Source organism: Haliotis cracherodii, unplaced genomic scaffold (assembly GCF_022045235.1).
Source record: "Haliotis cracherodii isolate W230 unplaced genomic scaffold, xgHalCrac1.p SCAF_2, whole genome shotgun sequence".
Taxonomy (NCBI): Eukaryota; Metazoa; Mollusca; class Gastropoda; order Lepetellida; family Haliotidae; genus Haliotis; species Haliotis cracherodii.
This window is the reverse complement of record NW_027266275.1, coordinates 7,447,455-7,474,312: the sequence shown is the minus strand read 5'-3', so window position 1 is coordinate 7,474,312 and position 26,858 is coordinate 7,447,455. Positions and strand designations below refer to the sequence as shown.

Below are 26,858 nucleotides of genomic sequence, written 5' to 3'. Positions count from 1 at the left end.
ATTTTTAAGGGTTTTGCTATATGTTATCATTATGAGGACTAGTGGACTAAATATGTTAGTTTCTACCCTTGAACTTATGAACTACAGAACAAAATAAGCCCAAACTTGCAAGAACTTGATCTACATTCATTCAAACTGCAAATGTAGCATCAGATCAGACCAACTTCTCCTGTCTGTACCAAAATACAGACTAAACTCCTTCGGTGCTCGACCCTTCTCTCATGCTGCTGACTCTATGGAACTCCCTTCCCTTCAGCCTTAAAAGTGCTCCAAGTAACACTGTGTTTAAGTCTGGACTCAAAACATACCTTTTGGAACGCCACAGCTGAATGTGTACATGTTTACTATCTTACTGTCCCCTCTCTGTTGTATATATATATATATATGCTGAATTTACACATTGACCATGTCCCTCAGTGATGTGGATTTTGCGCTATACAAATAGCATTATTATTATTATCATTATCATCATCATTATTATTGATCTATCAAATCTACTTTATCACAGATCCTCTCCTTCGCCACCCACATGACTGGCTGATACTGTAACTGCCTTTCTACATCCAAGCAATTCCACCTGAGATTCCCTACAGGCAATCGCAGACAAAGAGGGCAGAGTGTGAAATGGGAGGAAGATTGAAAACTCTTAGACCCTACACACCACCAGACCAGCAAATGTCATCTGCATGTACTACTAGAAACATCACAACCACAAATAGATGCAGACCTGGAGGTGGTTGAAGAAGAAAAATAGCTCCCAGGCAATAACTTCGAAAAAATTGATGTGGGATAACAGGCTCCTTAAAAATGTGTAATTCAGCCTTTTCATTTTCTGTTCTGCCTTGAGTACAAAGAAAATGTCAACACACAATACTGCCAGGAATTCTTTCATTCACCTTGTATCTCTGCCAAAGGCCAGACAGACAAAAATGATAACCAATAACTGAATTCAATTTTTTTTTGTAAAAAGTGATCCTCAATCGGGGGGTTTCAGTTTCAGTATTCCAGTTATATCGCGTGTCAGCTTAATGTTGGAGGAAAGCCTGAAGTGATGCAGGTCTCAGATGTTCTAGAAATATAATAATCGGGGCGAACCGGGATTCGAACCAACAATCATAGGTTTCTGGAGTGCCCAATGGACGCAACTCTGCACAGCGAATCACGGTGCCTTAGATGACTGGGCCACCCATGCCCCACTAACAGCTGGGACTTGTAACCAACCACCTATTAGTCAGGGCAATGTCACTGAGAGCTACACTGACACCTGACATTGGGCAAGGCTGAGAAGATGTCAGTGAATGGAAATATAGATGAGCACAATAGCTCAAAGTGGGACTGCCAGCCAGTTTCCAGTTAGATCGTCTACAATAGCTGAGTTGCTATAGGAGGTAATTGAGCATTAATACTGCATTAGCGATAACCATGTATTTATACAGGGATCAGGTATGTAGTAATGCTCATTTCTTACATTCACAACATACACCAGGAAATTGTTAGGAATCCCATCACTTTGCCAAGTCTCCACCAAAGCGCTGAAGCGGTATAACTGATTTTCTGACAGTGAATAAAAGACTCTCCTTTTCCACTACACCTTCACCAGCCAGTAACATTAACCACAAGCCTGAAGCCAAAGGAAAATATGTCTAGTACTTTCTGCTTCATAGGTCCTTTGCTAAGCAGGGTCAGAAAATAAGTATGTGCGTGCGTGCGTGCGTGCGTGCGTGCATGCATGCGTGCTCAGAGAAGTTTAGACAGGTAGACTAAAATATTCTTGCCACACTCAAGAATGATTTACTAGATGAGTATAGTTGACAGTGAAGGAGAGATGTTGAAAATCTGAAGATTAAGTAATAGTGTGCTTGTGATAGAGGCGAGTGAGTGAGTGAGTGAGTGCGAACTGGCGTGTGTGCGTGCGTGCGTGCGTGCGTGCGTGCGTGCGAGGGAGGGAAGGAGGGAGGGGAGGGAGGGGAGTATGGTTTTACGCTGCTTTTAGCAATATTCCAGCAATATCACGACGGGGGACACCATGGATCCATATCGGGAATCGAACCCGGGTCTTTGGCATGACGAGTGAACGCTTTAACCACTAGGCTATATGACCGTCCCTAATATAGGTAGAACAATTGAAAGATTTATACAAGTTATAACACTAACATGTCATGCTCATAGGATTCAGTAAATTTCAGAATTATCCCCACTGCTGATTACAAATCTGGCAACACTGTCAGTCTAAATGAAATTAATGTGACAAAGTCACACCATGGATGACACTAATATGATGAAACTGGCAGCCATCATCACATTCACTATTTAAGGATAACAGTCATAACCATCATCAACCACACAACAGCAACTATGATCCATTCACAAATCCAGCAGACATTAGCTTGTATCTGTAGCCAAGGTTCTACCAGATGCAGCAGTTAACCTATGGTTCTACCTGAGGGGATGCTGCGAAAGGTTACCTTCCCTCCCAAGCAGCACGTAGAGTTTCTCATTAAGGTGGGGATGGAAGAAAGGGAGGTCGTAGGGGGTACCAGGGTGAAGCAGCATCATGACCTGATTCCTCACATGTGTGTACAATTGACATAGTGTACACACAGCCTTCGGGGTGGCGGAGTGCTTGTCAGTCAGTCAGCCAGAGTCAGTCAGTCAGTCAGTCAGTCTCAGTCAGTCAGTCAGTCTCAGTCAGTCAGTCAGTCAGTCAGTCAGTCAGTCAGAGTCAGTCAGTCAGAGTCAGTCAGTCAGAGTCAGTCACTCAGAGTCAGTCACTCAGAGTCAGTCACTCAGTCAGAGTCGGTAAGTCAGTCAGTCAGTCAGTCAGTCTCAGTCAGAGTCAGTCAGTCAGTCAGTCAGAGTCAGTAAGTCAGTCAGTCAGTCAGTCAGTAAGTCTCAGTCAGAGTCAGTCAGTCAGAGTCAGTCAGTCAGTCAGAGTCAGTCAGTCAGTCAGTCAGTCAGTCAGTCAGTCAGAGAGTTACACCTACCTTGTGGGTCTGTCCCATTGCGTAGTCCTGGTTACATGATTCACATATCAGAGTTACACCTACCTTGTGGGTCTGTCCCATTGCGTAGTCCTGGTTACATGATTCACATATCAGAGTTACACCTACCTTGTGGGTCTGTCCCATTGCGTAGTCCTGGTTACATGATTCACATATCAGAGTTACACCTACCTTGTGGGTCTGTCCCATTGCGTAGTCCTGGTTACATGATTCACATATCAGAGTTACACCTACCTTGTGGGTCTGTCCCATTGCGTAGTCCTGGTTACATGATTCACATAATGTACACGGCCACTTGTTGTGCGACGCTCCTCCCATCTGAAGAAGAAGAAATAAATTCAATTCCGGGTGACAATAAACCATCCAGGTTTGACATTGATACATCAAGCACAACACCATGAGCTATATTGACATTGAAACACCAGGGATGGCATCATGTCCTATATTGATTTTGATGTCAGGGTATACAGACATTGAAATACCATAGAGACAGTGAGTAAACTGGTGCTTTCAGTAATATTTCTGTTAAATCACAGATTACTGAAGAAAACCCAAAGTTACATGATCAGGACAAACCGGGGATCTGAACAGATCCTGGCAACTAAGGGACACAACTCTGACTTGCAGTATCTTAGACCAAGAGCAATATGCCCCCCACTGAGATATCTACCCCTCCAACAGTGTGAAAATTCATCCCTCTTAAAGTGATGTCACCCTTCCCATAGTGATAAGTCAGCCTTCCTATAGTGATAAGTCTCCCTTCCTATAGAGATAAGTCAGCCTTCCTATATCTCACCCCTCTCCTAGTTAGTTCTCCCCCTCCCCACTGAGATAGGTCCTGGAATACAGACATGATGTCCAGCAGTGATTACCATGCGTACAATGACTAATTCATACGTAGCTTCAACACACAGGGATCCTCTTGCATGTACAATCTTATCTCGGGTGCACAGCTTCTGCAGCTGAATGATAACAAGAGATGGAGGAGACAGCATCTTATCCCTAGAGATAGCTTTCAAACATTCTTATCAAGTTTATGTTTGGGATCGCAGTTTCAAAAACTGTTCTCTTGTCTTTTTTCCAAGATACAATCAAGCAGTTTCTGTACCCATCATCCACACAAGAACATTAAACTCGAGGGAAATATTGAAAATGTGAGGATGGCGATAACAAGTCATTATATGTTCAGCTCCAAACTTTACAACAGTAAAACACCTTGAAAATCAGTTCAAAATTAAAAAACAAATAGACAAATTCACTCTTCAGACAACCACTGACATTGAAATCTTACCATTGCTATGGGATTTCAACCTGCTGGTATACGGTATTTGCAACAATGCATAAAGTTCAATGTGAACTAGTCAGCATATATGCCTAATGTCACATCACTTCATGACAAGATAGAAACCACATGTCCTATGACTGAGTATGGTTTAACGCTGCTTTTAGTAATTTTTCAGCAATATCACGACTGGGGACACCAGAAAATGGGCTTCACACATTGTACTCCTGTGGGGAATTGAACCCGGGTCTTCGGCGTGCCGAGCCAACACTTTAACCACTTGGCTACCCTCACAAGTACCTTTAAAGTGCAGTGTTCAGTCATCTTACATATTAATTTCAACATGTCTCTGTCAACCCAAAATAATAACACATATTCCACTTTAGAAAATCAAATGTTTTAATCATCTTTCACAAAATTTCATCAATTTTTTATTTTTTTAATCTAAATATTAGTTTAATTATCATGTAAGAGAATGGTTCCAATGGCAACCACAAGGCTGTCATTTATTAAAATGCTACAGTCAAAAACCTTTCCTAGTCATTAGAATACCATCATCCGATTAGCAATGTGAATATGGTTGTTGGCAAACAGACAAAATTGTGACAGAAAACATGCTTCTTCAACCAGTTCCCACAAAGGACACCAACACTGTCAGCGGCACGTCAGCTACCTGACACAGTTTACGGGCTGGATCTCTCATCATGGACACATCAAATGTAACGGAGCTGTGGCACAATATGGAACACATCATACTTGCACAGTAATGTCACCAATCATCAGTTCCACAGACACTTACAGGCGACTCCCCAGAGATTCTAATCTAAGCAAGGGAGATAATTCACCTCAGCTGTTTCCACCATCATGTCCTATAAGATTTATATTGTGGGCATGACAATACACTGAGAAAGCTATGACTGGAATAGTCTGGCGAGGGGACAAGACTGCATCATGGCATGCCATGTTTTCCATTATTTGTAATGTTCTACAATGTTACTGTTCTCTGGTGATAGTTATCCACTGCATCACACACACTTGCTGTGATCAGCTACTCATACAGTTTGTTTAAGTTAGTAGGTTAACTCCCAATTTTACGTTTTACCAACTAAAGGTCTAAGTTCACATAATGACAGGAATAACATGTACGTCAACCACATTTATGATAACAAGTGTAATTTTTTAACACAATCACTAGTCCATGATTCCAGCAAAGATTCTCCTTTATGTACACAGGAACACTAGGGTGCCGTTGTGAAAAACCAACCTTACCGCCTTCAGCGTGACAGGCCAATACTTAACCATTGAGCTACTGGTAAACCAACCTTACTGCCTTCAGCGTGACAGGCCAATACTTAACCATTGAGCTACTGGTAAACCAACCTTACCGCCTTCAGCGTGACAGGCCAATACTTAACCATTGAGCTACTGGTAAACCAACCTTACTGCCTTCAGCGTGACAGGCCAATACTTAACCATTTAGCTACCGGTAAACCAACCTTAGCACCTTCAGCATGACAAGCCAATACTTAACAATTGGGCTACTGGTAAACCAACCTTACTGCCTTCAGCGTGACCAGTCAATACTTAACGATTTAGCTACCGGTAAACCAACCTTAGCACCTTCAGCATGACAGGCCAATACTTAACAATTGGGCTACTGGTAAACCAACCTTACTGCCTTCAGCGTGACAAGCCAATACTTAACCATTGGGCTATTGGTTAACCAACCTAGGCGCCTTCAGCATGACAGGCCAATACATAACCATTGGGCTACTGGTAAACCAACCTTACTGCCTTCAGCTTGACAGGCCAGTACATAACCATTGGGCTACTGGTAAACCAACCTAGGCGCCTTCAGCATGACAGGCCAGTACTTAACCATTCGGCTACTGGTAAACCAACCTAGGCGCCTTCATCATGACAGGCCAGTACATAACCATTGGGATACCGGTAAACCAACCTAGGCGCCTTCAGCATGACAGGCCAATACTTAACAATTGAGATATCGGTAAAGTAAGTGATCACTGAGATCGGTATTTACAATTCGTTGGAGAGGTGTGGGCATGTTACAACTGTTTAACAACTTCACTATTTCATCAGCCTTGAGGTGCCTCACACAAGAGCCGTATCATATGCATGTGTGTGTGGATGCTTCAAGTACATCCTCATGTAGACATGTTACTATGTGTGGCAGACAAGGGCTTGAAATCCCTAGCTTTCGCAATATATAAACAAGCAGGAGTATCTCAAGCTGCTAGAGAAAGAGTTTACAAGTGCACTTGGCAGAATATGATCAACCAAAGTTGGTTGTATCCCATGGCCAGTTGTACTTGAGCCAGACAAATAACTTGCTTGTTTAACGCCACAAACAGCAATATTTCAGCTATATGATGGTGGTCTGTAAATAATCGAGCCTGAAGCTGACAATCCAGTGATTGACATCAAGAGCATTAGGTCTACAAAATTCGGATAAGATGACATGCATTAACTAAGTCTGCGAGTCTGACCAGCCGATCCCGTTAGTCGCCTCTTACGACAAGCATGGGTTGCTGAGGACCTATTCTAATCCGGATCTTCACCAGTTAGACAAATAACTAAGTCTTCTATCACATCTGTTTTGTTTAATGTCACAGTATTCCAGATATATAACTGCAGCCTATAAAACAATTAGATCTGGACATACTACACACTCCCAGTCAAAAATACTGTTAAAGCACTACAAACATTCAGACAGTGTGCAATTGTTTCATTAGAGTGGAATAAGTTCACAGTGTCATATCTTGTCACATAGTGTGGTACATTTTAACACAGTATGGTACATATTGTGGTAATTCATATAGTATGGCATATTTTCGTATAGTATGGAACATATAGTATGGTATATTTTCATACAGTGCAGAGACTTTCATACAGTTTCATATCTTCATACAGTGTAGAATATTTTCTTTACAGTGTGATATATTTTGTGGTATATTTTCATACAGTGTGATATATGTTTATACAGCGGGGGGAATATATTTTGTGGTATATTTTCATACAGTGTGGTTAATTTTATATAGTGTGATATATTTTCATGTAGTATAGGCTCTTTGCATGTTTACAACCCTGTTGAAAACTCCATACATCTATTCTACGAGCAGGAAGTATTGTACTCACAAATGACTACCACACTGAGACCATGTGGCTGGCCACCTGTTTGTTGTGTGCATTAGAATCCAGGACCTGTTGAATGGAATCTCTAGGCTATCATCCTCAACTACAAGGGCACTAACAATTATCAGCCCTTCCTGTACTTGCCACTGGTTAGGCATATTTATCACTTATATTATAGATCGTTTCCAAATAATGTATAGGGTAGGTGTCCGAAATAAAAATAGAATCTTACAACAGTTTCTCAGGAGATTTCTGCAAAGATTTGTCATTGAATAAAACAGCAAAAGATCCACAAAGACATATCAAAGCTACATCAAAAAGTAAAGGAACCACTTAAGCCTATCGCTACATGTCTCGTTTATTCTCTCTCACTATCGTCAGTGTAAGTGTAAATATATCTTCAAATGATTTGTGAGAATGAAAAAGGAAAACAGTAAAGATGTCATCCATAAACGTTGCTATGACAAAGAATGAATGTCTCACAAGAAGTGAGACTACAAACATAAGGCAGGCGGATAGCGTTTTATGTGCTGGTACCAAGCAGTTGCTCCTCCGTAACCAACACCTCTGTGTGATGCAGGAGCCAACACTGGCTACACACTCACTCACGCGAATACTACCACCAAGACTATGGTGACTACCAAGGAATGGAAAAAAGATTCAACACAGATACCCATGTTGGCAAACCTCCAACCCCTCCCCTGGTACTCTCCTCTCCCCTCCGTACATCTATTCCCCCCCCCCCCCCACCACCACCACCACCACCACAAGGCTAGGTTTGTTGTGTGGTAATTGCATCCCATTCTCCAGGGTGCCTATCATTTTGCCATCATCTTCATTCACCGTTTCTACTCGCTTCAAACTTGTTCAGGAATATGATTCTGCTGAAACAAATAGGTGTTTTTCCACCTCCCATTTCCGATATGCTCATCAGCCAGGGTAGAAGACAGGTTCCAGTTTTCCACAATCTCCATTTTATCTTTATGATTGCAGCTTCTGCCATCACCTCATTCACTACAGTTGGAGATTTCAATGAGCCTTCTTTTCAAACATGATAAACATGTAATGTTCGAGATCACATATAGCTAAAACCCAATTATGTGTAATTACCCAGAAAATGAATGACCAAAATAAATAACACTGTTTGTTTTTGGAATATTTACTAATTCCTGGTAATTTATTCTTACTTATACGTATATTTATACATACTCCCATATGTTGATCATCTTGATGCCTACACTGCAGTATCATGGGGATTAAAAACAAATGCTACAGTTCTTGATTAACCAATATCTTTCTGTGTCTACAAGAATTGTAAACAACCGCTTGACAGTAGTGACAAGATAACATTCTTGGCAGACCAACACAAAACAACCACCTATCTACAAACAGTACACAGATGAGCCAATATGTATATATGTATCCTCCAGAAATAAATTCTTTGTGAGTTTGATATGCATCATTAACTAAGGACAGATAGATGTGATGATTACTGCAAAGAAAATGGGAACTTTGTGATCCTCGTGGCAGTTTAATGGGACAAAAACAAACCCATTCACATTCTTTAGATCAAGTTACAAGATATTGTAGACAGTTCATATTAAACTAGACTGCTAGCTACAGGTATCAAGAGGGGATTTTACATTTCATAAAGTCTTTAAACAAAATCTTTTGCATGTTTAAGTAGAATGGATATGGCTAAAAATAAAACACTTATTCATAAACAATGCTATTCAATTCTTACAAAAAATGAATGTCCAAATATATTATAGTAGTTTGAAAGAATGAAAGTCAAGCAGTCCTTATACCAGAAATGCTCTGCAAACTACAAGACCCCTTTTAAATTAACTATTGTGACCTTGTGAGAATCGGCCATGCAATCCTTTTGGCACCATACACATTAAGTACCAGGTGTTCTTTGTTATTTGCAAGAAACATGAATTTTGTCAAAAACTACAATAACTTAAATGGAGTTCTGCTTTTGTAATAACAAACTTGTCTCGGTCACGGCCAGTTAGTTAAGGTTTCTTGGCTTCATGCTGGCATATTTATTGTACCAAATTGCTGCTGTGCATTTCCCATGCAAAGTGAAGCATGTTGTTTGGCAAAACATCAAAATACATAAACCTACACTTTAAACATTTTCATAACATACCCTTCCCCTTTTGTAACCATTACATTTAACTAGGCCATTGTCTGTCAATCAATTGTGATAACGACAAAGTCCGATAAAACACACTACTAACATATGAATCACAGCTCTGTAATAAGCAACTATGATTAATCATGCTGGAAAAAGGTGTGAGAAAACTGTGAACTTATTTTTAACCAATTTACAAGCTTTTGACAGACTGACAAAAAGTTAGTAGCTCTTGTATTTATTCTCGTCCAACAACAATTCTGTTGTCTGGCACTGTTGGTGATGGTAGCACAGTTAACATTCTTCACGGGGAGGGGAGGGGAGGGGAGGTCGAGAATATTCTCACAGCAGACTGTATCATACCGTCAGGTAACTGGAATATTTTGGGCATCGCACTGAACTGCCTCCAGCAGGCGAACGGGCGAAAGTTCTACACACATGACTAATCCATAAGGGGTTTTACCCAGACTGTGTAGGCTGCAGGGCTTTAAATGACAAAGTAATTGACTATCGTTGCAACATCAACCATATGTACGTGTGTACTATTATTCTGGTTTCCAAATTTTGTAATTTGATGACTGAGGTTTAAGTATTTACCCTGTATTTTGCTAAGCAATATCACGATAATCTGTAGTGTTCAGACTTGATATAATGACTGACTGCCAATATTGGTGTTGAAGCCATAGTGTTGTGGGTTAAACATTGCTGGTTATGTTAAAAAATCCAATTTACAAGCTATCCAACTTTGACCAGGATTCTGCAAGTAGGATTTTCTTCCATGCATTCACTTCAATATCATCATTGATATAATATATGACAGGAAGGACTTCCTAAACTGTTTAAATCGGTAATTCAGGAATTATTTGTCAAAACTGTTAAAACAACAGAGCCCTAAACCTATTTTACAGCTGAAATTGTTTTTTAATTACCGACATGTATTAAACTATCCACCGACTTCAAAGAACTACAGACATTAAACAAACGTGTTTCCAATTTCGTGGTTTTTGTGCATTTCAAATTAAATGGCTTGTCAGTGGCAATTCCTTGTTTTTCACACACACTCACACTCACTCTCACACACACACACACACACACACACACACACACACACATCAAGAAAGGATGTTAAGTTGCTAGACTTGGCACTCAGACACACAGATGTATCATTTAATTATGGCAATAGAAACCATAACATGTCATATTTCGTTTAAGTCATTGTCTCAAAGTATATGGAACCAAGAATTGCCTCTTTCAAATTTCTAAAATATTCATACAAGATAATTCAAAAACTTGAATACAATTCAAGCAAAATGATTTTTGTAAAGTTTCATAAAAACTCAATATTAGCGTAACACTTATACAAATACATACAGTTTCACATGGTGCATTCATAATGACACACTAGAATCTATTTCTCAGCACAGACAAAAGAAAATCACATTATCTACACTATAGGTTTCATACAATATAAATCTATCCATGAGTTACCCTTCATGTATGTAAGACACTTTGTGTAGACATCTACCCAACATAATGCACAAGCAAACGTGTCACAAAGCTATATTACATAATCAGGGAGATGCGTTTGACAGGCCTTGATGAAACACTGGTCGTGTTATACGAACACACGTTTGTACGGGAGTTAGATTTGGTGGTGAGAAAGATGCTGCCCGATTCCTCCCTACTGCCTCTCCACAGTAACGCTGATACGACAATCCCTCTTTTATTGTACATGTTGTAAGCAGACAAACAAATGCAGTGTGTTTGTTGACATTTCAGCTATCTGCAGTTCCTTTGCAATCTGGCCATCACCTTAATTTCATTCTGCAGAACAAACAACTTGCTTATTGAGCACGCCAAGGAGAACCTAGCCTAGGAAACGTGTATTTCTTATTCTAGCGTTTTATCTCGTCTCTGTGTAGTAGAGGAAGAAATTAATTAAATAAGGCATCAGCATGTGAGTATGGTTTAAAAGAACATGGACTTCACACACTACCATGTAGGAATCAACCCAAATCTTTGTTGTGACGAGCTAACATTCTCACTACTTGGCTCCCCTACCAAGAGAATCTTGTTATATTGCTGAGGTTATTGGACAAGTCTCAGTTTCTGACACTGTATAGTAAGTGATCAATTCATCAACGAGTGAATGAGTGTGTGAGTTGGGGTTAACCCCCTGGATGCCAGAGGGACATATGTCCCTCTTCTTCAACCTTCACTTTGAAGTTGTGTCAAATTAAAAATACATCACCAGACAGATACACTTCACGGTTTTGATGAATGTGGGACATTCCCTGTTCTGTGATATCATCCATTGGCATTTTAGGCCAAGCAAAAGTACTGAAAATGACCTCTGAAAATTAGGTACATCGTAAATGTTGCCTTGTTTTACACATTACTAAATCACCACTCACATCGTTATTTACAGTATGTTTTCAAATCTAAATTTCGGATATTCAATCGGAGAAATGAATTTCAAAAATAGCATATTAGTGATCACGGGTATCGGTTTATCATGAAACCACCAATGATCATTCCAAAACGTTGCCAATAACCCAAGATTCGTTCAGAACATCGAACTGAACTTTCCGCCATATTGGATAGTGTTTACAAAATCATGTTTCCGCATGCTGGTTATGAGACGCCTGCAACATCACGTATAAGTCAAATTCAGCTGTGATATATACATCCGTGATTTGATTCCATTATAGAATCAAATGACAAATGGTCTTTGTCACCAATACAAAGTGTCTAGATGAAATCAAGCAAAATAAATTAGGCGTGAAAATGAATGCTGCTCAGAAAACTGCACTTGTTTGAAATGTAAACAAAGCAAAATTCAGATTTTACACAGTGTAGCATTTTCTCTCCTATTGAGCTATCCATTTGTCTATTCGTTGCAGACATTGGCTAAACATTTTCAGAATATGTATGGGAAGAGAATCGTAGGAAGGATTAGGGAATTAAAAATAGAAACATTGCAGTGAATTGAAAAATTCAACAGAAATAGTCAAAGTTTCTGTCCTGTGTGACGCCATGACTGACGCAAAATCACCCACAAAGACAACGGTATTTTTAGGAATTTCTGACTGTTTCTCTTGGTTTCAATGATAAATATAACAACAAATAACAGTACACAGATTGTCAAAATGTTTCTGATTACTTCATGTCACATTTATGTAAATACAGTCCCTGAATCAACAAAAGTCCCCCTCGAAAGTTCCCGCGTGCTGTCGTCAGTGAACAGGCCATTTCGTAAAAGTCGGTCTAATTGTTTATATATTCAAGAATTTACTTACATTGTAAAAGCAGTCATTTCACGTTGTGTCGAAAAGTTGTCAAATTCCGTTTTATACATTGAGATTTTCCATACCATGAACGAAAAGTAGGGGAGATATATATTAATCAAGATGCCAATGTCATCCTTCTGACATTGTCAATGCCATAAAACCAGCAATGATAGAATGGTGTCATTTTATAGGTGATTCATTACATTTGATGAAAAGGCTAGTGCTCCATTAATAATGGTGCATCATTAGTCAAATTACATTTGCACAATCAGGAGAATGTTGGAATCTGAGGACTAATTTATAGGTTAGACAGGGCCATCTATTTCGCTTTCACTTCCTCTTTCATGAAGTAGGATTTCACCATTTCTTATGGGTTTGTTTATACCTAAACGTATGCAGTTTCAATATCGACATTTGTGTCGGAATAGTGCTTCCTCGTGAACAAATCACCACGAAAATATATTGTCCTTATCCACAGCTAATTCCTACCAAGTGACCTGAGTGACAATAAATTAGTGCTAAGTATAGCGGAGTTATGCCCCCTTGTCTTTGTATGTGCGTAACCTCTCTGTCGTCTTTTGATGTCATAGAGGAAAATCAGTTATTTTTTCTTCACATTTAAGGCAGTATTTTGTTCGCTCAGTTACTGTAAAACTGCTAAATTGAAAAAAATCGCCGCACAGTACTTTTATCGGTGTACGATAAAAAGCGGCGAAATTTGCTGTTTCTCAAAGCAGAATAAATTCTCGGACAACACATAGCAGTGTCATTCTTTCCAACCGATTTGATATTTGCAGTTAAATTTACACCATCAGATAGGAAATTCAATATTCTACATGTCTGCGTAATTTTACAGCCGGAGGTAGAACCAGTACAGCGCGAGTCCAATTCTCGCACAACCTTCACTTTTCAGATCTTAGGTAAATGTGAGTCAGAAAAAAAACCTTGGCATCCAGAAGGTTAACTCCGCTTTTAACAGTATTCCAGTTATATCACGGCGTGTCAGCTTAATGTGGGAGGAAAGCCCAAAGTGATGCAGGTCTCAGATGTTTACCAATTTGGTGAAACCCACGAGCACGGGTATGGTGATGACAAACCTAGAAATTTAATCGGGGCGAACCAGGATTTGAACCCACAATCACAGGTTTCTGGTGTGCCCAAGAGACACAACTCTGCACAGCTAATCGCGGCGCCTTAGACGACTGGGCCACCCATGCCCCAGTTCATCAACGAAGGCCTTTAAACTCTACAAGAACAAAAAACTCTCTGGTCCATGAGCCCACTTTCAAATACCTCAAATAGAATTAATCACGAGAGAACCAGTATTTCAGGATAAATACTACAGGACAAATTCGAGACAAATTGATGTTGGTAGACAAATACCAGTGACATATTTCCTCAATGAATTAGCATGTCCATACAGCATGTGAAAATCACATCCGAACAGGATGCCTTATGCTGCATCTGTAACAAACTACTCAGCATCAGAATCTCACGACACATAAACAAACACCTCAAAAGCCGATTGTGTAAACCACAAGAACACATCTGATCCATACAACAAAACAAAAAATACATCAGAGGAGAGTATAATGATGTTATAACATGTTTACATGTCTGTACAGAAAATATGCATCAACGGAAAACAATGAGGGACACAGGCCATCAACTATGCTGTAGTACAGTAAGATCAACACTGTAGTAGCACTATTATTACACTGTTATACACTGCCAGGATGTTGTAGGGTATACCACTACCAGGGTGAAACAGGTATACCCCGCCAGGGTGATGTAGGGTATACCACTACCAGGGTGAAATAGGTATACCCCACCAGGGTGATGTAGGGTATACCAATACCAAGGTGAAATAGGTATACCCCGCCAGGGTGATGTAGGGTATACCACTGCCAGGGTGAAATAGGTATACCCTGCCAGGGTGATATAGGGTATACCACTGACAGGGTGAAATAGGTATACCCCGCCAGGGTGATGTTGGGTATACCACTGCCAGGGTGATGTAGGGTATACCACTGCCAGGGTGATGTAGGGTATACCACTGACAGGGTGATGTAGGGTATACCACTGCCAGGGTGATGTAGGGTATACCACTGACAGGGTGATGTAGGGTATACCACTGACAGGGTGATGTAGGGTATACCATGTAGGGTATACCACTGCCAGGGTGAAATAGGTATACCCCGCCAGGGTGATATAGGGTATACCACTGACAGGGTGAAATAGGTATACCCCGCCAGGGTTATGTTGGGTATACCACTGACAGGGTAATGTAGGGTATACCACTGACAGGGTGAAATAGGTATACCCCGCCAGGGTGATGTTGGGTATACCACTGCCAGGGTGATGTAGGGTATACCACTGACAGGGTGATGTAGGGTATACCACTGACAGGGTGATGTAGGGTATACCACTGACAGGGTGATGTAGGGTATACCACTGACAGGGTGATGTAGGGTATACCACTGACAGGGTGATGTAGGGTATACCACTGACAGGGTGATGTAGGGTATACCATGTAGGGTATACCACTGCCAGGGTGAAATAGGTATACCCCGCCAGGGTGATATAGGGTATACCACTGACAGGGTGAAATAGGTATACCCCGCCAGGGTTATGTTGGGTATACCACTGACAGGGTGATGTAGGGTATACCACTGACAGGGTGATTTAGGGTATACCACTGACAGGGTGATGTAGGGTATACCACTTCCAGGGTGATGTAGGGTATACCACTGCCAGGGTGATGTAGGGTTTACCACTGCCAGGGTGATGTAGGGTATACCACTGAGAGGGTGATGTAGGGTATACCACTGACAGGGTGATGTAGGGTATACCATGTAGGGTATACCACTGACAGGGTGATGTAGGGTATACCACTTCCAGGGTGATGTAGGGTATACCAATGCCAGGGTGATGTAGGGTATACCACTGACAGGGTGATGTAGGGTATACCACTGACAGGGTGATGTAGGGTATACCACTGACAGGGTGATGTAGGGTATACCACTACCAAGGTGATGTAGGGTATACCACTGACAGGGTGATGTAGGATATGATAATGCTTGTGTGATACTGAGTACAACACTGCTCTAGGTTCACCTATGTGGACTGACAAAGCATCCGTGGTATTCGACGTGTACTAACAACCTTTCTGTACCGTGACAGAGGAGCTATTTTCACAGCTAAGGTGATGAATGAGTTACTAAAGATACCCAATTGGAATACATGGTGCCCATCACCTACAACAATGTAGTCTATGTATAATGCAGACAGATTATGAGTGAGTTGGGTTTAATGCCACTTTTAACATTATTCCAGTTATATCACGGCGTGTCAGCTTAATGTGGGAAGAAAGCCCGAAGTGATGAAGGTCTCAGATGTTTACCACTTCGGTGAAACCCTCGAGCACGGGTATGGTGCTGACAAACCTAGAAACATAATCGGGGCGAACCGGGATTCGAACCCACAATCATAGGTTTCTGGCTTGCCCAAGGGATGCAACTCTGCACAGCGAATCTCGGCGCCTGAGACGACTGGGCCACCCATGCCCCGTAGACAGCTTATGAGTGAATTGCTTGTATTATGGCCAAAATGAATTTTCATATTATCTGCTGACCTCATGCAAGGCATGTATGTTACTAACAGAAACCAAAATGCAAACAATTCTTGAAGAAATAAAACCTTCTGAAACTTGGTGCAGAAAGGCAGGTTTTTACTTAAATGAAAAGGTTACAAGAATGCTTTTGTCAGGAATGAGACTGCATAAAGAGGTGTTTCCATTGCAGTGATGCAAGGTAGGCATAGCCTGGCCTGATCAACATGTGCTGCTATACATGAGTGACTACAGGGATGTGTGAAATAAAATATGAGTCAAAAAGATATTTACACGTTTTTATGTCACTAAACATTGAGAGGGGGAAATCATGATTATTCACTGAAAGATCACAATAATAACCTGTGTGTTATCCATTCTATCTAGATACTACACATTTTATTTATTTTTATATACCACTACATGATATTTTTCACACCCATGGTAACACAATTCCATTTACTACCAATCCATGCAGTAATTCAGCTGTTTTTTATTCCCATCAATTACCTATCAATTACCCAACATTACAAATCACTGAATCCACAACACCCCATTACCTAACAGCTCTTCACACAAACATCAACTACACGAAAGAAGCACTAACAACAAGCTGTAACTCGGCTTACATCCTAATACTCTCATCAGCTTGTTAGCCAATACAGCAGCACCTTTTCCTCAACTGTTCAATTTAATTACAAGTTTTTCCATTACCCATCTCTCCTTAAGTCCGTCAAGTGTTAATTAAAAGCACAAGCAGCCCCAGACTAACGAATCCCTCGTTTGATGTGGCTTCTCGGTACAGCTGCTGCTCGGGACTCCACAGGGATATGCCTTCAAACATCATACTGTGCAGTTTTACGTACTTTTTAATTCTAATCAGATGTGACTCCTCACCTCGTGTTGCTAGTTTATGATGGAATTATTGCTACAAATGCTTTCTTGGGGGGATGCCAATATCTGTCTTGATCTCTCTCCAGGAATCTTCACTATGGGATCAAAACATGTGAAGTGAAATGTGTGTCGACATTTGCTAAGCCAGGTTTGCAGCAGAAGGCAAGCATATGGAAAATGTACCTGCCCATGTCAATTAGTTCTGTAATACATCGTTACCTTTGAGTTCCCTAGTGTTTGTGGTCAGATATCTCATTTAAGAACAGCCTTGAACACTGTTGAAGAAGAGCACTATACATGGCCCAGTGAGAGGACCAACATTGCAGCTACTGGGAGAGGTCAGTCAACACAAAATAATAAGAATAATAATAAAGTCCATTTCTTCAGCGTCATTTCGGTCTACGTAGTCACTCATAGCGCCTCACACAGGGTCATAGACACATCTAAAGAGATAAGTCTTAAGTTTTGTCTTGAAAGTGTCCTGAGTTGGAGATAATATTATAATATCATAATAACATCACAAAAACATTGCCAAAACATCACCACATATCAGTAACTTCGCCCTGAAATCTCCATCCCCACCATGATAACAACATAAATCTCAAAGTAACATCTTGGCAATGCAGTAGTGTCATCACAATACGGTTTGTTCTAGGCCACACCATTGGTGAATTTTTAAACGACGGACAATGCAATTTACCAATGACAGGATGGTAAACTGTGTTTGAATTAATTCTACTCTAATAAAACAATAAAGTATCCTGAAAAACAATGAGAGTTGGATTTTAACCAGCGTCCGAAATTGGCACTCATCCTGTAGTCCTTGCCAAACTGCCCAATAGTTAAGGTATCATAAGGACTAGTGGAAATTTCCCTTTTTCAGGGTTTTGCTATATGTTATCATTACAAGGACTCGTGAACTAAACATTGTTAGTTTCTACCGCTGTTTAAACGTCGCCTTGAACAGTCATATCATGGTGTGTCAGCTGAATGTGGGAGGAAAGCCCGAAGTGATGCTGGCCTCACATGTTTACCACTTTGGTGAAACCCCATGAGCATGAGTTTGGTGCTCACAAACCTAGAAAAATAATAGGGCGAATGATTTGATTGTAACCACATTTGAACTCCAAAACATGCACTCACAAATACTGAATAATGTTAAACATGACTAGAGCGCTCCCTTCAGAATTTCAAATTGATCAAAATTTGGAGGTGAAGTGGGCACATACCTTTTTTCATGTCTAGAATGATCTCTAAAACATTATCTGAATATTAATTGTTTAGTACAATGAGACTAACTATATATTCTTAAATCTACCACGGTCATAAACCATACCAAGGAGCACTTGATGAATTTATAGTAACATCTATCACCTGCAGAAACTAAAGTACTGTCAACATCCAAGTGTTGAAATCCCTGCCAAAGTTGTGCCATGAGGTGCACAAATACATTAATTAGACTTGCACCTAACGATTATTACAGAAATGTTCAAGATTTGGTCACTTGCATTGTCACCTGCATGTAGATACAACTAAACAATAAAAAAAACAGCCTATCATGAACACCAAATGGGCAAAGCATCAATGAAAATCCAAGAGATAATTCTCATTACCGGGTACTAATCTGTTGTATGGCTTATCAAGCCTACATGGACCTTCAAAGACACTGATGATGTGAAACAAGTGATGATGCTTTGATAGACCACAGCCACAGCCCAGATATGAAGTATTACTACACATCACTATGGGGGATATGAGTCTGCTCAGCAACACTACCCCCTGTACATCCCAGACAGGCTGTTATCTCACTCCTCTATCACATTTCAATATCTGATACTGGTAATCAAGGATACCTCTCTCTGACTCACCAACATTCACTGTCGGGCCCTTTTTTTCTGAACTTTCTTGCAATTCTTATCTTATCTTTATTTCCGTTAGTTTAAACAACTGATTCATCTAGTTAGTAAATGATGTTAATCCCTCAGCATATGGCGGGACTGGAGAAAGCTGATATCTGACACAACTGATAAAACTAACTGTTGAAACTGTTGGTGTCTTTCAATGTTATTCTTTCAAACTTAAATCTCAACAATCTATTAACTGCCTAATTCACACTGTAATCTTTTTTCCTATCTTTTTATAACTATCCTCTTTATGGAAATCAATATGTATGTATGATGTCTCTATAAAATGTTATATTAAAAAATCTTCGCATGAAAAGTGTTGAAGAAAATTATACAAATAATGCTTTTTAGCAGAAAATATTAGGGACTGGTCATTTATCATAGGGATAGGGAGTGTGAGATTGGTCTTGACTCCTATCTAGATAGCCAGTTCCTGAAGTGTTTTTAGGAACCAGAATATAATTTTTGTCAAATACTTATTTCCTATGTGATACAACATATACATAAATCTGGCCTGTTCATGTGATCAACATCAAATGTCACTGCCCAGGGATGAACACTGGGTTTGTCAGAGCCAATGCTTCGCTACATTCTACAAATTATATCCACAGTGTTGTAAATACAGAGTACTTAAGATGAAAACATGAGAAAAGTGTTCATCTTAAAGTTCCTTATCTCTAGTAATGAAAATTCAACTATATTGTATGATAATTCAGTGACTGCACCTGCTAGAAGCATTTTCTTGAAATTCAGCATTAAAAATGACACTCAAACAACAAACATATAAAATGACATAGTAAAAAACATGAAGTTTTCTTATTTGTTCAAATTCTTATAAATAAATTGCATGCTGACCAAGTGGCTGACCAAGTAGCTGACCAAGCAATATTTGCTGCAATCATGTTTACAACATGGCCTTCTGTCTCCTGACTGTCTGATAGAATGGGCGATGTTTGTGTTGCATGATGTGTCTAATTTCTTATTGTTATCTACTGTTATTTTTATGTTATCATTAAACACGCTATCTGTGAGGTTTTTGTTGACATATCTATTTATAAAAATTAACTTTCATATGTTTTTGCGTTTATGAAGTGCAAACATATTTACAGTGTTCTCATCGGTTCTCATCATCCCCTAAAGGTGATCATAACTCCCATACTTTAACATAGGCTTAGGACCATCGTAGCGCTAAGATCGCTTTGTGGAACGGGGCCCTTGTCAACTTCAGAAACACAACAACCTGTGTGTAACATAATGTCTGCCATAACTGGGGCAGTAGGGACATGGCCACATAATCATGTTGAGTATCTCATTTGGTAGACATCATATTGATGAAGCACGCACAAGCTAGTTATGTTTCAGTGCGAAGAGATCACTTTTACCAGTTCTCTACCTTGACAAGGTTACATTGTTAGACAGGTTTCAGCGACATTGCCCTTAACCTCATTCACGAAGGATATATTTAGGAGTTTCACTGGATTCTGTATCACACTGAAGATACCTGGATACTGTTATTCAACACACACAGCAATATGGCTGACTCAAGACTGGCATAATGTCAAAACACCCTGTCAATGACAGTTTTTCTCCATGCTGGAAATAGGTTGCACATATTCCATGAAATGAGTGAACTCTGGCTGTCGCCACCGAGTGGAATGGCACCATGCTACATAGTTCCACAGATGCTACAGGGCTCCATCAGCACAGTGTGGGGACCCAGCACAACGTATCCATAAGGCCATTCTTGTTTACCACATGTAATCAACAAAAACAACTGGTGCTCTTACATCACTGAGTATATCACAGATAGCCTTGCTCCATGGCTGTACTCAATGATGAGTCCAATGATTCAACTTCAAATTTGTTTTGTGCTCTCCTTAAAAAGTCTGGGAGCTGTGTCACACACATTATGAGAGTCACCTCTGACTGTTACCAAGTTCCTGACCCTTCCATTCTTAATGCCTGGCATTATGACAAATCATCATGTGTCTAGATCTGTTCCTGTAGCTTACACACATTTATTGAAGACAATGTCAAAATATCATCTCAAGTAGTCAGGGGCCCAGGATTAATATAAGGCCACACCTCTCAATTTGTGGACGATTTGTATGTTACATGAGAATGTCCTGATGATTATTCAAACATTTGATGAAGACAAGCGTAAAGACAAAAACTGTACCTACCCTTCGGGAAGTTCGTTGGGATCGTAAGGTATTGATGGAGGTATCCCGGTGGCATCGGTATTCATGGGCCCCGAACCTCCACGGTCCCGCGAGATGAGACTGATGACAATCTGTCCGCGGACAGTCTCGCTGTCATCTTGACTCTGTCGCGTCAAGTCCAATCTTTGAACTGAAACATGAACGGCAGGTGTGCTCATGCGCCGGCGAAAATGTATTATGGCCATATTCTGGGGCTGTGTAACCGTAATCATTCACCCTAGTTGTAGAAATGTACTAATTCCATGCGTAGTGAGAGCATGCCAGCAGGTCGGTAGGCAGTACGTCGTTTCGACCAGGTTGCTGGTACAACACACTGTGTGATACTCCTGATGTATGTAACAGTATGTATGTATGTATGTATCTACGCTGTACCCAAGCAAGCCAGCTAGCCACGAGATGAGGGGTTTCCTGTGCTACTGACTAAGGGAGATCATACTGGGAGCTGCATATAGCTGCAGATCACGTTACAAACAGCCTGTGAGCTGGAACCAACTACCTTTGCTCTTCGCTATAGCACCTATCTTTACCATTAGAGCCAATTATAAACAAATATGTCAGGCTGCTAATGAAGAGAGGGATGATAAGATAATCCAGTGTGCTTTGTTTAAAGTTGAGTCAATACAGGGCCAGGAGTCCTGATTATGTTGATTACCCTTTAAGCACTATATTGAGGGGGCACTGTTCCTGTGAGTATTTACCTGTGTGTAGGCTCGAGAAAATTCAGGGTTGTGGCTCATTTAAGCAAATGCTTACCTAAAGGTTACGTTTTCTCTTGCATGCTTTGTCAAGGTAACGTTTCTAGCAATGTTTGCCACATTTTGCTAATCCGGATTCAGACCAGTGACATTTAAAAAGCTACTTGTGAAATATTTCTATTTAAGTTGAGTAAAGATAGATTAGCACAAGCTGCACAAGCTCTCCTTGTTTTATTGAAAGCACAAAAATCAAACTCCCAAATAATGGAGAATCACTTTCAGCAGTCATAAAATCCTCATGTTCTCCAGATGTCAGAATTCCAAACCAATTAAAGAAAATGTTTGTGTCTGTAAGTAGCTTACCAAATGAAATCTTTACTTCATATGTATCGCTTCATTAGTAAATGAACATTTCTTAAATATTAAAATTCCACATTCTATGTAAGGTATGCATACATTTCACAAGAGCATCTTACAGATTCAGTATTACATTTAATTTAACAGATTCAAAAATTATGTTGAAATACTGCACCAGAGATTCTTTGCTGGACTGTGACCATGTGTTTTAGGATCTAATAGGCAGACATTTCTAGGGTAACACAATGACTGCTGCCTGCTACCTTTTACCTCTAGAACTAACTGTACCTCTTCAGGATTGTCTTGCAGATAATTGACTTGATTGCCCTTTCCACAAAATAATCCCCCTGCCTGTTATTTTGCCTTACGATGAGGAGCTCTACCTTCGCAGACAATCAGCAGATACAACAGATGAGGCTTGCTACAGCGTAATGCTGCATGACTGTGTGCAAATACAATGTATCTTAATGCTAATGTGTCCACTGTATTCTGAACGTAACATCAAGCATGTACAAATTGGCACAACTATCTTAAACAATATACAGTTTACGGAGAAATGTTTGGTCTGAGAAACTCCTACTGAACAGAATCCTCATGTATTTATGAAATGTTCAACATAGTACAGGTGATGTGTATACTGAACACTTTTCAAGAATTTTTGTAACATGCTGGTAAGGGATAATACAGAGCAACTTTAGCCACAAATTTCAAATGTCATATTTCTTCAGCTCAGTAAGTTCAGCTAATAGTTGTCCCAAAAATCTGTTCAAAGATAATTTCAAGCCAGCAGACTCTAAAAGGTTTGGTACAGCCCGATAATTCTCATGTAATACATGAGTACCAGATGTACCAGACTGCGCAAAAAAAACTATCTGTACAATTTTCTGAAGAATTTGGTTCTTATTATATGGACTATATCAGCTGAGCTAATAAGATGAATCTGATTTGACTTGACTCCGGCTTCAGATTAGAAGCTATAGTCACAGACTGTAATAATCATTTAGCCATCATTCTTTTCAAATGATTATTGGAAATTATTACCAGAGCATACTAGACAGACAGTATGTTTATGACACCAGCCTTGAACTAGAGTTTTAAAGTTCCAGACTGAATAATCCATTACCAACATACTGTTGAGAAGCTAGGAGTGGCTAGTGCACTGAAACTGTCTGCATGCTACACAATAAGGTGCGACAGTGCTGGGGTACCAGAAGTTTGTAGCCAGTACTCAGTGGGGCTAATGGTGGGAGTCACTGGGTGAGCTGTGTATACCAAAGGGACAGGACACTAACAGTGCAGCTAGGTCCCTAGCATGCTTATGGCATACACAATGGCACACTGGTATACACTGGGTTAATTGTAATCTTATATATTGTTTTGATGTTTTAACCAAAACAGACATTGAAAACCAGCAAGCAAATGTAAGTATGAACAGCTGTGGAGGTCAATATGAAACATTTCATAACAGCATTAGAAATTGGCGCTAGTCCTATAGTCCTTGCCAAACTGCCCAATAGTTAAGGTATCCTAAGGACTAGTAGAAATTGCCCTTTTTAAGAGTTTTGCTATATGGTATCATTACAAGGACTAGTGGGCTAAAAAGGTTAGTTTCTCTCGCTGCACAACATTGAATATTTCAAGTCAAGAAATACTTGAAATAGAATGAGCAATCCCAAAAAGATATAATGCCAACAGGTAAACTAGAACTTGTTCTCAGTGTGTTGGATAAACATTGCCTGACACAGTTAGGTCAACACTTGATGTGAATGCAGGGAATATATCAGGCACTCCCCCACTTGCCAAGCCGTCTGCTCCACCTCTCTGTCAAGAAGTTAAGTTTAAATACAATAATATTTTCTTTTGGGTAGCTATAAGTTATCATTATTGGGACATTTTGAAATTGAAGCTGTTTCATATACAAAAAAGTGTTTATTACACAGCCCTTACTTTCAAGTAAGTGGAGTGGAGTGGAGTGGAGTGGAGTGGAGTGGAGTGGAGTGGAGTGGAGTGGAGTGAGCGAGCGAGAGAGCGAGTGAGTGGAGTGAGTGAGTGAGTGGAGTCCTTCGGGTCTTCTGCTATATCATCTGTGAGTGAGGTGAGGTGAGGTGGAGGTGAGGTGAGTGAGGTCCCGAGGTTCTTCGGGTCTTCTGGTATATCATCTGTGAGTGAGGTGAGGTGAGGTGGAGGTGAGGTGGAGGTGAGGTGAGTGAGGTCCCGAGGTTCTTCGGGTCTTCTGGTATATCATCTGTGAGTGAGGTGAGGTGAGGTGGAGGTGAGGTGGAGGTGAGGTGAGTGAGGTCCCGAGGTTCTTCGGGTCTTCTGCTATATCATCTGTGAGTGAGGTGAGGTGAGGTGGAGGTGAGGTGGAGGTGAGGTGGAGGTGAGGTGAGTGAGGTCCCGAGGTTCTTCGGGTCTTCTGCTATATCATCTGTGAGTGAGGTGAGGTGAGGTGGAGGTGAGGTGGAGGTGAGGTGAGTGAGGTCCCGAGGTTCTTCGGGTCTTCCGCTATATCATCTGTGAGTGAGGTGAGGTGAGGTGGAGGTGAGGTGGAAGTGAGGTGAGTGAGGTCCCGAGGTTCTTCGGGTCTTCCGCTATATCATCTGTGAGTGAGGTCCCGAGGTGAGGTGGAGGTGAGGTGGAGGTGAGGTGAGTGAGGTCCCGAGGTTCTTCGGGTCTTCTGCTATATCATCTGTGAGTGAGGTGAGGTGAGGTGGAGGTGAGGTGGAGGTGAGGTGAGTGAGGTCCCGAGGTTCTTCGGGTCTTCCGCTATATCATCTGTGAGTGAGGTGAGGTGAGGTGGAGGTGAGGTGGAGGTGAGGTGAGTGAGGTCCCGAGGTTCTTCGGGTCTTCCGCTATATCATCTGTGAGTGAGGTGAGGTGAGGTGGAGGTGAGGTGGAGGTGAGGTGAGTGAGGTCCCGAGGTTCTTCCGCTATATCATCTGTGAGTGAGGTGAGGTGAGGTGGAGGTGAGGTGGAGGTGAGGTGGGTGAGGTGAGTGAGGTTCCGAGGTTCTTCGGGTCTTCTGCTATATCATCTGAATCTAGTTATCTCCTAAAAGCTTCTTTAAACATACGGTTCATGACAAAGATGACTTGGTGCATAAATTTACAGCAAGACCTCGCTTCAACCTAATATAACTGATAGTTTCCAATGGCACATGAAACGATCTATGGTCCTAGCCCTGTCCTTGACACTATGACAGGGACATATAATGACATGCGACATTTCATTGTATGGGTCTGAGCAGTGGCCTACCATAATCTTCCAAGCAGCTGTCTGATCACACCAACCCCAACTCATCCTGCTAGATGATCTTAAGCTACTGACAGGTGTCCTTGAGGTGTTCAGAGGCACTTGTACTGACTGCATTAACATGTACACCAGTCCGTGGAACAACTGGTAGACATTTGTCAATTCTGAAGTGCCCATGTTAAATGTGTCACTATCAGTAAGGAGACAGTGGATGTATTACATGGCAGGCAACAGTATGCAAGCGTTATCACAGCAACCTATAAATAAACAAGTCTACTCCACGCAAACTACTGACACTTAATGTTGCTGATAATGTTGTTTGTTTGACGCAGCACTCAGCAATATTCAATCTATATGATTGCGGTCTGTAAATAATCCAGTTCAAGCAATTTGGATACAAAGACATGCATCAACCAAGTCAGCAAGCCTGACCACCCGATCCCTTTATTCACCTTATGACATGAAGCGACTAACAAGATAGTGCGCGTGTGCCTGTGCGTGTCTCGCTGACTTGGTTGATGCATGTCATCGTATCCCAATGACCACCACAACCAAACCCAAACAATCAGTGTATCGACAACAATTAGGCCTGTTCACTGAATCCCAATGTGAATGGCACTGTTCGAGATTAATGGCAGATGGTATATTTGTGTGCAAATGTGTGTGTGTAGGACTATGGTGTGAACTTACAGCCCGTGTCCTTGAGCTGCTGGATGACATTGGACATGATGCGCACACAGCCGAGGAAGCCTGCACCCTGCTTCTTGTGGATCTTCTTGTGATTCCATACACTGATTGTGATGGAATCCTTCGGTCCAATGTATCTGCAACAAACACAGTTCAGTAGAGTTCGAGACACATTAAGCAAAAATACCAACTTTTTGCCATTTCTGCCCAAAGGCTGCACCTTCTTGTCTGCCATGAACAATCAACAATGTTTCTCATTTGTGAAGAAAAAATCCATAGATCTTTCTTTTAAAGTAACTTAACATTCAGTAACTTTGGCACACAAATGTGATACCCCATGATACAACTGCGTATTGTTCAAAGCAACATT

General features: G+C 40.8%; 1 protein-coding gene across 2 annotated transcripts in view; it reads right to left on the bottom strand.

The window, feature by feature from the left end:
- The window catches only part of LOC139469665 (E3 ubiquitin-protein ligase SMURF2-like), a 69,704-nt gene that overhangs the window by 24,940 nt on the left and 17,906 nt on the right, over nucleotides 1-26,858 (bottom strand). For both annotated transcript variants that reach the window (XM_071251897.1, XM_071251898.1), the window contains exons 4-6: nucleotides 26,492-26,625; nucleotides 21,459-21,627; nucleotides 3,237-3,320 (exon numbers count right to left, since the gene is read on the bottom strand). In XM_071251897.1, the coding sequence (XP_071107998.1) occupies nucleotides 3,237-3,320; nucleotides 21,459-21,627; nucleotides 26,492-26,625 (387 nt within the window). The remainder of the gene's footprint in view (nucleotides 1-3,236; nucleotides 3,321-21,458; nucleotides 21,628-26,491; nucleotides 26,626-26,858) is intronic.